This window comes from Capsicum annuum, chromosome 3 (assembly GCF_002878395.1).
Source record: "Capsicum annuum cultivar UCD-10X-F1 chromosome 3, UCD10Xv1.1, whole genome shotgun sequence".
Classification (NCBI taxonomy): Eukaryota; Viridiplantae; Streptophyta; class Magnoliopsida; order Solanales; family Solanaceae; genus Capsicum; species Capsicum annuum.
Genome location: NC_061113.1, coordinates 237,738,270 through 237,756,171, shown reverse-complemented (window position 1 = coordinate 237,756,171; position 17,902 = coordinate 237,738,270). Strand labels below are relative to the sequence as shown.

The following is a 17,902-nucleotide window of genomic DNA, read 5'->3' as shown; positions in this document are numbered from 1 at the left end:
ATTGAACTTACTAATTCATCTTTAATTTTAGTTAAATCAATATAGTTATTTCTAACGATGACTTAGTTTGAATCATTTCAAATAAAATTGGTCAATTGATTACTCTACTCAGGACGAACATACTTAGTCGATCATGTAATTAGCGTGAGATTAATTGAAATTGTATTTGAACTTATTAATTCAAATTTTATTTTAGTAATCAATTTAGTTATTGCTAATAATGGCTTAATTTGAATTAATAGATGACTAACATGTTACAAAAGATAAGTAATCTATTAGAAATGACCAAAAAGATATAGATATCTGTTGCAACAGATAACTCACTTAACAACTAACTCATCTATTGAAAATTATCAAATAGATATAGACATTTGTTGCAACAGATGACTAAGTTGTTGCAACATATGACTCATCTGTTGAAAATTATTAAATAGACAAAATATGTGTTGAAAAATAATTTAAAATACTAAAGCTCAAATATTTTTTAGGAGAACTCAAATGTTTGTCCCCTTGTCTAAGATCTTGTCTTCAATTTTAATTAAATCAATTTAGTTATTATTAATAATTGCTTAATTTGAATCAACAAATGACTAACCTGTTATAAACATTTGTTGCAACAGATGACTAACTTGTTGCAACAAATAGGTCATCTGTTGGAAAATAATTAAAATACTAGGGAACTCAATATTTTTAGGAGAACTCAAATGTTTGTTCCATCATCTTAAAGACTTGTCTATAATTTTAGCGAAATCAATTTAGTTATTACTAATAATTGCTTAATTTGAATCAACAAATGACTAACATGTTGCAACAGATGATTCATTTGTTAGAAATTATCAAACAGATAGAAAATCTGTTATAACAGATGGGTCATCCATTAGAAAGCAATTAAAATACTAGGACACTTAAAAGTTTTTAAGAGAACTCAAACGTTTGTCCCCTTGATCCTTTTGCATTTGAAATATGATATACTATTTTTGTCTTCTTTATCTGTTTCATGAAATTTTTCATGTGTTTCACTTATTCGTTGTGCCCTTGTTGAAATTTTTAGAATTTTTTTGGGTCAAATTTTGTTCGTATATCACTTGGACATTACTTAATAGGTGATTTTGTAAGTGAAATTATGATTTTTCTTGAATTTCTTATTTGGTGTATCTGCTACTGCTACAATGGATAGAACCTGCAATATGAATCCAACATATAAGTTATCTGTTGCAACAAGTGAGTAATCTATTGCAACATATGACTAATCTGTTGCAACAGATGACCCATATGTTGGATTCATGTTACAACACTATAATACGAATCCAACAGATGAGTAATATATTGCAACAGATTACCCACATGTTATTGCAACATATGACTCATCTGTTGCAACAAATTAGTCATATATGTTGCAACAGATTACTCATCTGTTGGATTCACGTTACATGTTTTATCCATTGTTGAAAAAACTGGAGTAGCAGATACACCAAGATGAGAAATTCAACTAAAAATTATAATTTTACTTACTAAAATCACCTAAGTAACACACAGTAAGAACATCAATATTTACCAACAACTTCAATATTGTACAAACACAAATAACAAAAAACATAAAAAAAAAAAATAACAAACACCAACAAATCAACAGTTGTTTGTTAGATTTGGTCACAAAAATGTCTCTGAAAAAAATTAAAATTCAACTCTTGCTATTTTTACAACAATGTTCAACAACAAGAACTATAGCAACAATAAAAAGTTATATTTCACTCCGAAAAGAGAAGAAAGAAAATACCACAAATTAGGGTATTCTTGAGTCCTCATTGTAAATTTAAGCGATAAATATTGAAATTGTTAACTTATACTTGAAGAGAAGTTAACTCAAGTTCCTTGTTTTCGACATAACTAAAAAAAATCCTAATTTTTTACCTGTGAAAATCGAAAAGAAACGATGAAGAACTCGAAGTTGTTATCGCCGGAGAATGTTGTCACGTCGACTGACAGTTGAAAGTAAAAAAGGAACGGGCAAGAACTCAAAACTATTTATCGCCAGAGGTTGAAGTTGCATAAGATTGAAGGGAGAAATTTAAAAAATTGTTGGTTGGGAGAAGTTAGAGATATAAACTATCGAGAGAAAGAGAGAAGAGAGATTGATTTGCAGAGAGAGGGAAGTTTTGTGGGTGTGAGTTTATTTGTATTTTGAAAAAGATTAGAAAGTTTGGAAAATATTAATTAAGTTCACAATTAATCTAATCAAGTTTTTTAATTATATTTGACCCTTTAAGTTGATCAATGTCACCAATCCTTCATTCAAGACTTAAATGACACCTTTCCTTCAATTTTCTCCACAATATATTTGATATATATTATCTTTAATAGTTTGTCCAAAAAAAATATTTTTATTATACTGTTTTATTTAAAATTAGTAACTTCAAACTATTGCTTCTTTGTCCCAATTTATGTGATACTTTTCATCTTTTGAGATTCAAACTATGAAAACTTTGACTAACACTTCTTAAAATGTATTTTTTTTTTCATTATATTGACATGGAAAGAATTACTTCTAACTTATAGTACTTTTGTTATGATTTATGAATATCTAAATTTTATTTTAAATTTAAAAAAAAATAGAAAAATTGACCCCACAAGATCGGATTTTATTTTTCCAATCAGCACATTGGAGGTCGATTTTAGGCAAAACATCGTCATAAGGATGAGATGAAGAATGCATCAGTGAGTTTAGTTCAATATTTATTTTTTGAAGGAGTTAATTTGTCAAACATTACTCAATTAACAACTTTTGTTTTAGAAAGTTACTCACTTTGTTTTATAATACAAAAGTTCTCAACTAATGGTCATTATCTCATAAATTCACTCAATTTTATTTTGTAATAGAAAAGTTGCTAAACTATTGTTATTTCACATTCAAACTCCACGATATATTTGATTAGGGGTAGACATGGTATGGTATATATCGAATAAAAAATTTTAATACCATGATTTTAATATTTGGTATGGTATATGATATGTATTTTAATTTTTTTGATATATGATATAATATTCAGTCTTTATAAATGACTTACCAAAATATTAAATGCCATACCGAAGTATATAGTCATCTATCTATCTAGATATCTACATATGTATATATTCAATCTTTATAAATGACATACCAAAATATTGAATACCATACCAAAGTATGTATTTTTTTTGGTATATGATATAATATTCAGTCTTTATAAATGACATACCAAAATATTGAATGTCATACCGAAGTATATAGCCATTTATCTATCTAGATATCTATATATGTAGATATGTCATGTCACAACCCGAACTGAGGCCCTGATCGTGACAAGCATCTCGAACCACAAAGGCCCGAGAGACCCCTTAGCCCAACCCACTAGTGATATTGTCCGCTTTGGGTCTACCCTCACAACTTTAAAACGCGTCACTAGGGAGTAAGACTTGCTTACTTATATACCCAGCATTCCTCCTGTGTTTTACCGATGTGGGACTCCTTATCCTAAGTTGGGATATTACATTACACAACTTAGTAGTAGTATAAAAATGTTAAGACTTTGAAACTTTGAATGATCTATCTTGATTGCAATGTTTTTTTTTTATGTAATTGACTATCAAAAGGAGTTGTTTGTACTTTTGAATATTTCTATATGTGTAATGTGTAATTATGAGACAATGGAGACTCGCTTTTGAAAAGTCAAAGTAATAATACTCAATTATACGAGTATATATTGTCGAAGTTGAACAAACTATGGTTACTGATTACCATACCTCAAAATACCGAAGCTGAACATCAAAATATCAAATCATACTGAATTAATATGATATGGTAATGCATGGTATAGTGTTTTTAAAAATTGAATACCGAAATTACCTTATCGAAATTTTAAAAATACCGTACCATACCATACCATGCACACTCCTATATTTGATGTATATTTTCTTTAATAGTTTGTCCAAAAAAAAATATTTTTATCATACTATTTTATGTAAAAATTAGTAACTTCAAACTATTGCTTCTCTGTCTCAGTTTATGTGATACTTTTCATTTTTTGAGATTTAAACTATTTAAACCTTAACCAATATTTCTTAAAATATATTTTTTCATCATATTGACATGAAAAGAATTATAACTTATAGTACTTTTATAATAATTCATAGATATCTAAATTTTATCTTTAAATTTTAAAAAAATTAAAAAATTGGACTCACAAGATCGAATTTTCTTTTTCCGACCAACACATTGGAGGTCGATTTTAAGCAAAACATCGTCATCAATGTGAAGGATAAGATGAAGAACGCATCAGTGAGTTTAGTCCAATATTTATTTTTGAAAAAGGTGTTAATTTCTCAAATGATTACTCAATTAACAACTTTTTATTGAAAAGTTATTTTGTTTTATAACACAAAAGTTACTCAACTAATGGTCATTATACGGTAAAGTCAATTAATTTTGTTTTATAACAGAAAAGTCATTCAATTATTGACTTTTTCACATACAAATTCCACAATATAATTGATATATATTTTCTTTAATAGTTTGTCCAAAAAAATATTTTTATTATACTATCTTATTTAAAAATTAGTAACTTTAACGACTTTTCTATCTTAATTTATGTGATATTTTTCATGTTTTGAGATTCAAACTATGTAAACTCTGACCAACACTTTTTAAAAATATGTTTTTTCATCATATTAAAATAAAAAAAATTATAACTTAAGTTACTTTTGTTATAATTCACGAATATCTAAATTTTATTTTAAATTTTTAAAAATAGAAAAATTGACATCACAAGATCGGATTTTCTTAGTCCAACCAGCATTTTGGAGGTCCATTTTAGGCAAAACATCGTCATCTATGTGAAGGATAAGATGAAGAACGCATCACTGAGTTTAGTTCAATAATTGTTTTTTTGGAGAAGGAGTTAATTTCTCAAATAATTACTCAATTAAAAACTTTTGTTTTAAAAAGTTACTCACTTTGTTTTAATAATACAAAAGTTCTTAACTAATGGTCATTATCTCATAAAGTCAATCAGTTTTTTTTTGTAACAGAGAAGTTGCTAAACTATTGTTATTTCACATACAAACTCCACAATATATTTGATGTATATTTTCTTTAATACTTTGTCCAAACAAATATTTTTATTATGCTATTTTATTTTAATATTAGTAACTTCAAACTACTGCTTTTGTATCCCAATTTATGTGATGCTTTCAATTTTGAAATTCAAACTATGTAAACTTTGACAAACACTTTTTAAAATATATTTTTTATCACATTGACATGAGTGAGTTTATTTCAATATTTATTATTTAAAAGAGGAGTTAATTTCTCACATGAATACTCAATTAACAACTTTTGTTTTAGAAAGTTACACACTTTAATTTCATTTATAATATAAAAGTTCTCAACTAATGGTCATTATCTCACCCAATTTTATTTGATAACAGAAAGTTACTAAACTATTATTTTTTCACATACAAAGTCCACAATATATTTGAAGTATATTTTCTTTAATAGTTTGTCCAAACAAGTATTTTTATTATACTATTTTATTTTTTTTAAAAAAAATTTGCTGAAGAGAGAGATAACTTAATCAAAGCAGTAAGAATTAGAAACTACAAACTACTGCTTTTATTTTTCAATTTATGTGATACTTTTTATTTTTTGAGATTTAAACTGTGTAAATTTTGATCAACACTTCTTAAAATGTGTTTTTGTATCATATTGAAATGGGAAAAAGTCATTGTTTCCACCTCAAATTATACCCGAAAAGTCGAAGCCACACCTAAACTATACTAGTGACTTATTATACACCTAAATTATAAAAAAGTGAAACTATCTACATCCTGTCAGACTACCACCACTTGCATGTGGTGTAGTGTTTTACACGCGCTGCCACATCAGCACCACGTCAGTAAAAAGTATCACTTTTTATAGTTAAGGTGTGTAATAGATCACTTATATAGTTTAGGTGTGGATTCGATTTTTTGACTATAGTTTTGGGTGAAGCGTTTCCCTTAATGTTTTTAGCCGTTTACTTTTGTTATTTAATAGGCTGGACGCGCCTAAAATAAGTGTAACACGCGCATCTTAGAATGGGGGTCGCGGGGAGGTAATAATATCACTATTTTATAGTTAAGGTATGTAATAAATTACTAGTATAGTTTAGGTGTGGCTAAGACTTTTTTGGTATAGTTTAGGGTGGAAACGATGTATTTTTCCTATTGAAATGAAAAGAATTACTCCAAGTTATAGTAGTACTTTTGTAAAAATTTATGAATATCTAAATTTTATTTAAAATCTTATGTTGATCTAACCCGTTTTAGATTCAAAGCAGAGTCAACTGGGCCCTCGAGAAGCGAAAAATACCACCTAAAGACGGACTGAGTTCAGCAAGCTAAGGGTCCGATCCTCTCATTCTTCGTATAAATATATACAGAGACCTGGATCATCATCACAACCCTAAGCATCTCAAAGAAATTAAGTGGAGTACTACAGATATGGCATTGCCTAGTGATAACATTGAAGACAAAAGTAGAGAAGTAATGGCTGCTCAGGCACACATATGGAATCATACATTCAACTTCATCAACTCCATGTCACTCAAATGTGCTATTCAACTGGGAATTCCAGATATCATCCATAGCCATGGACGACCCATGTCGCTCTCGGATATAGTCGATGCCCTCCCCATCAACAATAATAACGCTAGAACCCAGGATTGTGTTTACCGTCTCATGCGTATTTTAATTCATGCAGGTTTCTTTATTCAAGAAGATGAGGGTTATCTACTTACTCCGACTTCACGTCTCCTCCTTAAAGATGAGCCTTTAAGCTTAGCCCCCCTTGTGCAAATGGAACTAGATCCAAATTTGATGGATCCATGGCACTCACTGAGCAAATGGCTCAAGAATGGTGACGACTCTAGTTCTCCATATGCAACCACTCATGGCATGCCGATTTTTGAATATGCAGGAAACGAACCGTGGCTTAACCATTTATTTAACGAAGCCATGGCTAGTGATGCCCGGTTGGTCATGAGCGTGCTAACTAAAAGCGGTAAGGGAGTTTTTAAAGGGTTGAAATCACTGGTGGACGTTGGAGGCGGCACAGGAACCGTAGCTAGAGCCATTGCCGACGCATTTCCACAAATAAATTGCACTGTCTTAGATCTTCCGCATGTAATTGAAGGGCTTGAAGGATGCAAGAACCTAAGCTTTGTGGGAGGAGACATGTTTAAGTCCATTCCTTCTGCTGATGCAATTTTAATAAAGGTAACTTTGTAATGCGTACTCTCCTTTTTCTATTAATTTCACGTATAATTGCTGAACCTTTTTTACTATATATTACAATAAACGTACTTGTATAAATGATTTATATGTTCTATGAATGAAAAGTAGTGGGTACTACATAACTGGAGCGACGAAGAGTGTATCAAAATATTGAAGAAATGTAAAGAAGCAATTCCAAGTAAGGAGAATGGAGGAAAGGTGATCATCATAGACATGGTTTTGATGGATCAGAACTTACGGACAAGAGACGACAAGTCATATGAAACTCAACTTTTCTTTGACATGCTTATGATGGTTGCTGTTTCCGGAAAACAAAGAAGTCAACAAGATTGGGCCAATCTCTTTTCTCACGCTGGTTTTAGTGACTACAACATTATTCCTATACTAGGATTAAGATCTGTGATTGAGGTTTATCCTTAAATCCAATGTTGTGACTAAGATCCTTTTTTTAAGCAATAAGGTAATTTGCCAGTAGTAATAAAAGCCTGTTATCCGGCCAACGTCCATTGTTCCAATTTTTGTGCGTTATTTATAGGAAATTGATCCATGACAATACAATAGCATTGTATTTGTCCATTATTTACCCAATCTCCTTTGTTAAAAGCTTGGCATACAGCGACATAGTAGGTTCAAATCCAAAATAGAATCGAAATACAATTGGAACAAATACAAAGGAGATTGGGTAAATAATGGACAAATGAAAACTGAAATGATAAATGTCCATCCTTAGAAATAATAGGAGAGAAAAAAAGAAGTAAATAAAGTAGCCATACACTTGATGAAGAGGCTGACTTTTTGGGGGTAACACGTGTCAATTTTCCCGTACCGTTAAAATAATACTAACATGAAGAAACAAAGAGCACCATACACTTGTGTACCCAATCTGGTAAACCAAGCCTTGGCTTCAAGAAAACAAGCGCAGAAAATTACAAAAAATTTTAACCAGCAACTCTTATCTATTAGTCCATGACATTTAGCTCTCTTGGAATCTTTCAGCATATCAACCTTCCTCTGAGCCCATGTTTAATATGTGGAACTATGACCTTCTGTACACTAGTTTATCCAGTCTCATAAACCACGTTTTTCTAAATCTTCTTTTAATTAGTCAAAAGTTATGGGTCATTTTTTTATTCAATATTTTGGTGGTCAAATTAATGTGAGTGAAGTTCTCACACACTATTTTATTTACTAGGTATATAGTTAAGAGTGGTTCAAATAATATATCTTGATATTGCTTAAAGAGTTTTAACTCGAACAAATTTGAATCAAATTACGTACCAAAATTAAAATTGAAGTCAAATTTGAGAGTTTGTTTATGTATTTGACCTTTGGGATTTCCTGCATGATGTTTGATGCCACTCTGATCCATTAGATCACGTGATAAGTACTAAAAACACTGTGGGATCATTTGGTATAGTGTATAAGAATAATGCAAAATATGGTGTGTTAGTAATGCTTGTATTAGTAATACTTGTGTTAGCTATGCTTGCATTAGTTATGCTTGTATTTTTCTTATGCAGTATTTGGTTTGATGTATTAAAAATAATATAAATTAAATAATTTCTAAAAAAAAAAAATTTACAAAAATATCCTTTATATATATGTTAGAAAGAATGTAAAAAAATTTTAAGGGATAATAGTGTCTTTAATCATGTTAACACATGTATTGGATCCATTGCATTGCTAATACTGTGGATTTTGAGGTATTAGTAATACACACTTCAATACACAATAGACTGTATAACTAATGCAAACATTAGTTATACATAGGGTGCAAAAGTATACCAAACAAGGTATTTATTAGTAATACACATTAAACTAATGCATGCATTAGTTTTTCAATACACTCTACCAAATGACCCCTAAGTGTTAAAGGGCGAAATTATGAAGCAACACAATTTTTTGCGAGACCAACAGAGAATGCATTGTCAACAATATAAGGGTCGATGTGGTGATAAGAATTTTTTATTCTTTTTTAAAAAAATGCTCTATTTCCGCCTTGAACTAAACATGAAAAGACTGAGACACGTCCAAACTTTAGGAGAGTCCTATTATCCCTGGACTAATTAAAATCGTATTTTTAACAACCTTATTGCCTACGTGGCACATACGCGGCACAACACACTGAAGGATTCACGTAGGCACACGTGTGTGTCACGTAGGCACTAAGGTTGTAAAAAATATGATTTTAATTAGTCCAGGGATAATAGGACCTTCCTAAAGTTCGGATGTGTCTCAGCCTTTTCGCGTATAGTTCAAGGTAGAAATAGAGTATTTTTCCCTCTTTTTCTGAAAAATTATCATTTTAATAAAAATTGAGGTATTTAGTCATGAGAATTATTTCAAACCCAATTCTAAATTATTTTTGAAAAAAGTGAAAACAAGTTTTATTTGCTTTTATTTTTTTCCAACTTCAATTTCAACTTTATTTATTGTTACAAATGACATCTTTTTTTATTTTTACAAAAATACTCTATTTATTTCATTCAACAAAATGTGTTAAATGCCTAACTACTATACTGTCCACTCCTTCCTACTTCCATCGATAAAAGACCTCAAAATTGAAGGCATCTTCTAATGGAACAGGAGTTGTAACTTGATTGAATTGTAGAGCTGGCATAAGAGTTAGTTAATATAGATTTGACTAATTGGTGATTAGTTAGTAATCTAGTTGATTAGTTAGTGATGTACAACTGTCGATAGTGTGAGAATGTGGCATGTATATAAGGGAGAAGAATGTATTCATTCTAGATAGTTCAATATGGAGATGGTCATTGTTTTGCTCAGCATGAGTTAGGGAATCAATTTCCTCTCTTTCTCCCTCGTACTCTCTATTTTCTCTCTTAGCTGATAGCACACAAATTCTATTTAGCTTCATGGTATTAGAGCCTAAGGCCATTAATATGGTCTGCGTAAGCTGATTTGAAGAAGAGATCGAAGGAAACAATTTAGGACAGCAATGGTGGTGGAAGTCGATAATACTCTGCCGAAAAAATTGAAGCACAATCATCTATTGTATCTCAATCAGTCAGATACTTCTGGAGTGGTGTTAATTTCTATACAGTTGGCAGGATCTAAAAACTACTTTGTCTAGAGTAGATCGATGAAGATTGCAATACTTGAAAGAAATAAGTTGGGATTCATCAATGTTATATGTAGAAGAGCAAGTTTTGGTCCAAATCTAGCTGATCTATGGGAGCGTTGTAATACAATCGTCTTGTCATGGATTATGAACTATGTTTCGAAGGAATTGTTGAGTGTAATTGTATACTCTTCAGATGCATCCTCTATGTGGAATGATCTTAAAGAGCGATTCGATAAATTTATGGATCGCAGATTTTTTAGTTGCATCGTGAAATCGCAACTACCTCTCAATGTACTAATAGTATTGCTGAATATTTTACTAAATTGAGCCTACTTTGGGATAAATTTGATTGTTTAGCCCCATTCCCTGGTTGTGATTGTGAGAAGTCTTGAGATTTTGTGGAATGTTTAAAAAGGCAGAAGTTGTTACAATTTTTAATGGGGCTCAATGACTCATATGAACAAACTCAAGGTCAAAGTCTTATGTTTGCCCCAATTCCATCTGTCAATCAAGCATACTCTATGATGATTGAAAGGGAAAGCCAAAGGATAATGGCCCACACTATTGGACCTTCTAAAAATGCAGAGATAACCGCTTTAATAAGTAATAAACGTGACACTTTTAATAAGCATAAAAGGAATCCTCACTGAAATTCTAAGTGTGTGTACTGTAAGTTGTCTGTTCATACCATGGATGCTTGTTTCAAACTTCATGGTTATCCCCCGAATTTCAAGTAAAAAAGGAAAGAATGAAGTTGGTGATTCTTCTAATATAAGAGATGGAGATCCTAGAAATAAGTCATACTATATGAGGGTAGACGATCCAAGGGGCAGATCTTACTATGTGAAGGGAGAGGCTACCCGATTTTCAAATTATGCACATGCTAAAGGTGTGTCAATTTGATGATGATAGTTGTCAAGGTTCACAGATGCCTTTCTATACTCATCCTCACTAGGAAAAAATAATGAAGATGCTGGACAATCCTTATTACTGTAAAAAGGTAATGCAATCTCTTGAGAAAGAACTTGTAGGAGAAAGTTCAACAAGCATGAGCAAGCTGTTTATATCAGAAACTGAAAACATGGGAGGTAACTCTTTTGCATCTCATGCTACAGAGGTTGAAAACACAGGTATTGCTTCTGCATCCTGTGTAAATGATAATAAGACAGAATGAATAATTGATACAGGTGCAACAAACCACATGTCCTCTAATATTGAGTTATTAAAGAACACACATATCTGTGCTAATGACAAAAATGTTTACTTACCTAATAGAGAAGTGGTCAATGTGTCTCACACTGGATCTTGTGAGGTGTTGAATGATTATACCATAAAAATATATTATATATACCTGACTTTAGGTACAATTTGATGTCAGTCTCCACGATAACTAAAGAGTTGGATTATTCAGTCAAATTTCTTCCTGATTCCTGTATATTCCAGAACCTCTCAAGTGGGAAGGTATTGGCGACTGGTAAGGAGAAGGATGGATTATACTTGCTTGAACACAAAGTGAAAGTACAACACCATGCTAAACCTATTAATGGATTGATTGCTATAAAAAAATAAGGTGGATATATTATTGTGGCATAGGAGAATGAGACATGCTTCTGTTGGAGCCATACAGAAACTTCTAGGTGTTTCTTTTGATGATTGTAAACTTATTTTAGATACTTGTGATATATGTCCTCTGGATAAACATACTAGGACGTTATTTCCCTTTAGTGAAAACGCTATTTCCCTTTAGTGAAACTAAGTCTGCAACTATTTTTTATTTACTTCATTTGGATGTTTGGGGCTCCTTTCACGTTCAAACATTTGATGGTTATAGATTATTTTTAACAATTATTGATGATCATTCCCGAATAACTTGGGTTTATCTTGTTAAATTGAAAAGTGATGTTTTTATGATTTTGAATAACTTTATTCAATTAGTGAAAACTCAGTTTCACAAAACTATAAAGGTGGTCAGGTTCGATAATGGGACTGAATTTGTAAATACGCATTGTCACATCTTATTCTCCACCCATGGGATAGTGCATCAAAGAACCTGTGCTTACACTCCACAACAAAACGGAGTTGTGGGGAGAAAGATTTTAAGGTTCAATACCCCTTAAGTTCTGGGGACATTCTATATTGGGAGTTGTATACATGATGAACAGATTACCTTCTTCTTCTTTACAGTGAAAGACTCTTTTTGAAGTTTTCCATGGTCATCTCCCTAACTTCACTCATTTAAGAACACTAGGTTGCTTGTGCTTTGCCAAGAAGCTTCCTCCAAGGGATAAGTTTGATGCGAGAGCAATCCCCGCAGTTCATATGGGGTATTCTGCAGTAACTAAAGGCTATGTTTTGTATAGCTTAGTTACTCACACCTTTTTCATGTCAAGATATGTGTTATTTAAGGAAAATGTTTTTCCTTTGCAAACTAAGAATCTTTCTACTCCTAGATTTGTAGGCTTCTCTACTGATCCTTTTATTCCAGTCTCTCAAGACTCAGTACAAGTTGATGAAATATTGCCTCATTCTCCTATTGAGGCTGATCATAATGCTACTGTTGACCACTTGTCTGCAACACTTTTGCCTTTTGATGCTTATGACACAATTCCTGTGGCTATTGATATGCCTATTGAGATTTTTCCTAGACGGTCCACTAGGACCAAGAAGCAACTTACTTAGATGACTGATTACATCTCTAATAGTGCTTCTATAAGCACTTCATATTCACTCTCTTAGGTGTTAAGTTATGCTCATCTTTCACCTGCTTATCAATACTATTTGACTGTATTTTCTTGTATTACTGAGCCGAAGACATATAAGGAAGCTTGTTCTGATCCTAAGTGGATTAAGGCAATGCAAGAAGAAATTCTTACACTTGAAGACAATCATACTTGGAAATTAGTTCCTCTGCCTCCAGGGAAGCATCCTATTGGATGTAAATGGGTTTACAAGGTGAAATTTAAAGTTAATGGTGAAGTAGAAAGATACAAAGCTAGATTGGTTGCTAAGAGTTATAACCAAAGAGAAGGTCTTGATTATGAAGATACTTTTTCACCTGCAGTGAAAATTGTTACTGTCAGAAGTGTATTATCTATTGCCGCAGCTTCGGGATGGAATATCCATCAAATGGATGTATATAATGCCTTCCTTCAAGGCGATCTCTTTGATGAGGTTTACATGACTTTGCCTGAAGGATTTTCTAGCCAGGAAGAGTATCAAGGACTGGTTTGCAGGCTAGTTAAATCCCTGTATGGTCTTAAACATGCAAGCAGACAATGGAATGTGAAACTTACAGATGCACTGGTTGTTTTAGGATTCATACAAATTAAACTAGACCACTCATTGTTTATAAGAAGACATAATGAGAAAATTGTAGTCATTTTGGTTTATGTTGATAACATGATGATAGCAGGGAATGATTTAAAGTTAATTGAGCAGACCAAGAAGGAGCTGCATACCAAATTCAAGATTAAAGACCTAAGAACTCTAAAGTACTTTCTTGGAATAGAATTCAGCAGGTCTAATAAAGGAATATTGATGAATCAATGAAAATATGCTTTAGAAATGATAGATGAAGATGGTCTTACTGGAACAAAGCCCTCCTGGACACCATTGGACAAAAACATGAGACTAAAAACTAGATAAATGGATGAAATAGCAGGGGTAGAATATGATCCAGCATTGGAAGATATGGGATCATATTAGAGATTGATTGGTAGATTGCTTTACCTGACTTTAACAAGACCAGACATATGTTTTGCCGTGCAAACACTAAGTCAGTTTTTGCAAGCACCAAAGAGATCTCACATGGAAGCAACACTAAGGATAGTAAGATACATAAGAAGACAACCTGCAATGGGAATATTGATGAGTAGCAGAAAATAGAACAGGCTGATAGAATACTGTGATGCTGACTGGGCAGCATGCCCAAATACTAAGAGATCTGTGACAGGTTTCCTAGTTAAACATGGTGATTCTCTGATATCTTGGAAGTCTAAGAAACAAACAACTATTTCAAGAAGCTCAACGGAGTCAAAATACAGGAGCATACTCGGAGATAGTGTGGATCACAAGACTGTACAAAGAACTAGGAGAAGACCTGGAGTTGCCAGTAGAACTCTATTGCGACAGTAAGGAAGCCTTACCAATAGCAGCAAACCCGGTATATCATGAGAGGACAAAGCACATCGAAATAGATTGTCACTTCATTAGGGAGAAGATTCAAATGATATTGATTAAACCATTGTTCTTAAGAACACATGAGCATCAAGTAGATATTTTAACAAAAGGCTTAATTAGATCACAACATTAATATTTGGTTTCCAAGCTAGGTGTTTTGGATGTGTTCATACCTTCCAGCTTGAGGTGGAGTAGTGGAACAAGAGTTGTAACTTGATTGTATTGTACAACTGGCATAAGGGTTAGTTAATATAGATTTGACTAATTGGTGATTAGTTAGTAATCTAGTTGATTAGTTAGTTATGTACAACTGTCAATAGTGTGAGAATGTGGCATGTATATAAGGGAGAAGAATGTATTCATTATAGCTAGTTCAATACAGAGACGGTTATTGTTTTGCTCAGCATGAGTTAGGGAATCAATTTCCCCTCTTTCTCTCTCTTAATCTCTATCTTCTCGCTTAGCTGATAGCACACAAATTCTGTTTAGCTTCATCTTCAACATCTTCAATTTTTTTCTTTTTCCTCAAATTTTCCTTGTGATACAACGAAACCTTAATCTGTCGATTCTTGTGACTCTTTATATAGCACCAACAATAAAGGCAACATTATTATCTCCTCTCACATTTGGTTGTCTCTTGAAGGTAAATTAGGTAAATTGGGTGATTTTGATAGTTTTTAAAGATTTGGGGTATAAATTATATTATAAAAAATCTTTTCAAAAGTCTAAAAAGAATATTTAAAAAGACAAGATCAAACGCAACTCCAACTTCAACTTTAACTTTAATTCCAACTTCAACTCAAAAGAATTTTAACTTTTATGATCAAACACCTACTAAATCCGTATTGGCAAGATGTAGATGAAGCAGGACAAGTTCATGTCGGTAGGCAGTACAATGAAGCAGGACAAATTTGTAAAGGGTTGTTTTTGTGCTGTCTATTTTTGTACCGCAAAACTTATCCTTTTAAATCAAACCATTAGTTGTTGTCAATTTTTCTTTTTCAAAATTTCCAATAATATTTGATTAGTTAGAACATTTTAGATTCTTTTATTGAATAAAAATGTGAATTGTTGATTCTTACAAACATACAAGCGAAGCTTCAATCGATGATGATATAGATCACGTCATAACATTCTTATTAATAAAATAAAAATCAGAATATTACCATGCTAGGCAGTACTAGAAGTCGGTAACTTCTTAGATTTGTAGTGCAAGAAGGACGGAGCTAGCATGCAAATTACAGATTTGGTCAAACCCGATAACTCTAAACAAAATTATTTATTTATCTCAAAAAATTTCTTAAATAAGTATAAATTATAAATTTAGAAATCAATAATTCAAATGAATTAAAATCTCATATCCGTAAGCTTCAACTCTTATCTCTGTCTCTGAGTCAAAGAAGGAAACTCAAAAGACTGATTCTCCTGTAAGGACAAATACTAGCTATAGCAGAACAAAAGTTAACTTCTTTTTATGCACGTAGCTTACAAGAAGTTTAGCCTGTACGAGCTTTTAGTTATAGCCGGTAATGCATTCGGAGAGTATATACAATTGATTTTCTCGCCACTAAAGAATTGAATTTGGTGGGGTGAAGAAGCTGCTCTTTCTTTAATTGGAGGTCTCGAATTTGAATTTTAGGTATGAAAAAATTCTTAATAGGAAACGTTTTCCCGAATGAGCCCTACACGACACGAGTTCAATTTAATCTACGGGTGTCAAGTGGGCCGGGCTGATCCAGCCCGACTCGGCTCAACTACCTAACCTGGCCCAATTAGCCCTAGGGCTTTAGGGTTCCGGGTCCCGGACCGGTTATTTTGTTAAAATGGACCCGGCTAACCCGGCCCGGACCAAGCCCGGTCCAGGCCTGTCGGTTAATCAGCCCGGCCCGATTTTTTTTTTTTTTTTAAAAAAGAAGATATTTTGGATTTTGGGCCAAACTAGCCGTTGGCCCAACGGCTATATAGCCGTTTTTGGATCCAAACGGCTAGTTTGGGCCCATTTATTAAAAAAAAAAACAATTTAAAAAATATTTTTTAATCCCAAAAAAAATCTATAAATACCCTACAACTTCAAATCATTTTTCACATAATTTTTCACTCTCTCAAATCTCATTCTCTCTCAAATCTCAATTCTCAACTCTCAAATATTCAATATATTTAATTTCTTAAAGTGTTCACTTTAATTTTTTAATTTTTCGTTTACACAGTACGAGCGAAAGTTTCTAAAGTCGCAATCTTCGGATACTTTCAAAATTTGGTATTGTCGTTCCATCTCTTACGTTTAATTTTTATTTATTGTATTAATTGTTAAATATTTAATTTTATTATATTTGTGTATTTTGAATATTTTTAGTTTAATTTAATTTATATTATGGATAAATTAAGAAACCTCGCTACTAAAGGTGTTAAAAAATTTTGTCCTGGAAGCGGTAGTGGTAGTAAAAAGCAAATTACTAGCGGTAGAGGTAGTTCAAGTAGTAGATATACCTGTGTGTCTTCGCCTCTGGTACCGCTTGGTACACCTTTTGAGGAAGAAATAGGTGTAGGTGCTCACGATATGGATTATGTAGAAGCTCAAGAAAATTACGGTATAGAAGAAGAAAATGAAGTAGATGCGGTTAATTTAGACGAAGATAATGAAAATATTGCTGAGACACCCGCAGTAGGAGATGCTAACGTTAGATCTGAATCAGTTAATCTCCCTTTCCGTCCTCCCAGTGCCCCAAAACCTCGTAAAAAAACTAGTATTGCATGACAATTTTTTGAACGTATATCAGATATTGAGGTGCAATGCAATATTTGTCAACAAATATACAAGCATAGAAGTGGAGGCAAGCAAAGGGTACGGGTACGTTAATGAGACATGTAGCTAAAGATCACAAAAGAGAGTTAAATACTGCAAAAGGTGGTGGGGATATTGGTGGGTCAACGCAAACTAGAATGGACCCAGCAACCGGTCACGTAGCGAAGAAGTATAATAAATTGAGGGACAGGGAAGAAATAGCTAAAATGGTAGCTGTGGGTTGTTTGCCTTTTAGTTTTCCTTCTTCGGATGCCTTTATTCGTTATATACAAGCAATTTATAATCCTATGTTTAATGGTATTCCTAGAACTACTTGTCGGTCTGATATTTTTAGACTCCATTCACAATATTATTTTTATTTATCAACATTGTTAAAAAATATTCAATGTAGATTGTCCCTAACTTCTGATCTTGGTCGTGCTGTAAATAAAAATGATTATTTAACCGTTACTTGTCATTGGATGGATAGTAATTTCGTGATGCAAAAACGTATTCTTGCTTTTTTATATGATAAAGATCGTAAACATACT

At 32.3% G+C, this 17,902-nt stretch overlaps 1 protein-coding gene across 1 annotated transcript; it reads left to right on the top strand.

Moving 5' to 3' along the window:
• The first annotated feature begins 6,348 nt into the window (after positions 1-6,348).
• Positions 6,349-7,805, top strand: LOC107866062 (trans-resveratrol di-O-methyltransferase). The gene is made up of 2 exons (XM_016712245.2): positions 6,349-7,287; positions 7,414-7,805. Exons 1-2 carry the CDS (start codon positions 6,514-6,516, stop codon positions 7,723-7,725), a joined length of 1,086 nt encoding a protein of 361 aa, XP_016567731.2. The 5' UTR covers positions 6,349-6,513; the 3' UTR covers positions 7,726-7,805.
• Positions 7,806-17,902: the final 10,097 nt, after the last annotated feature.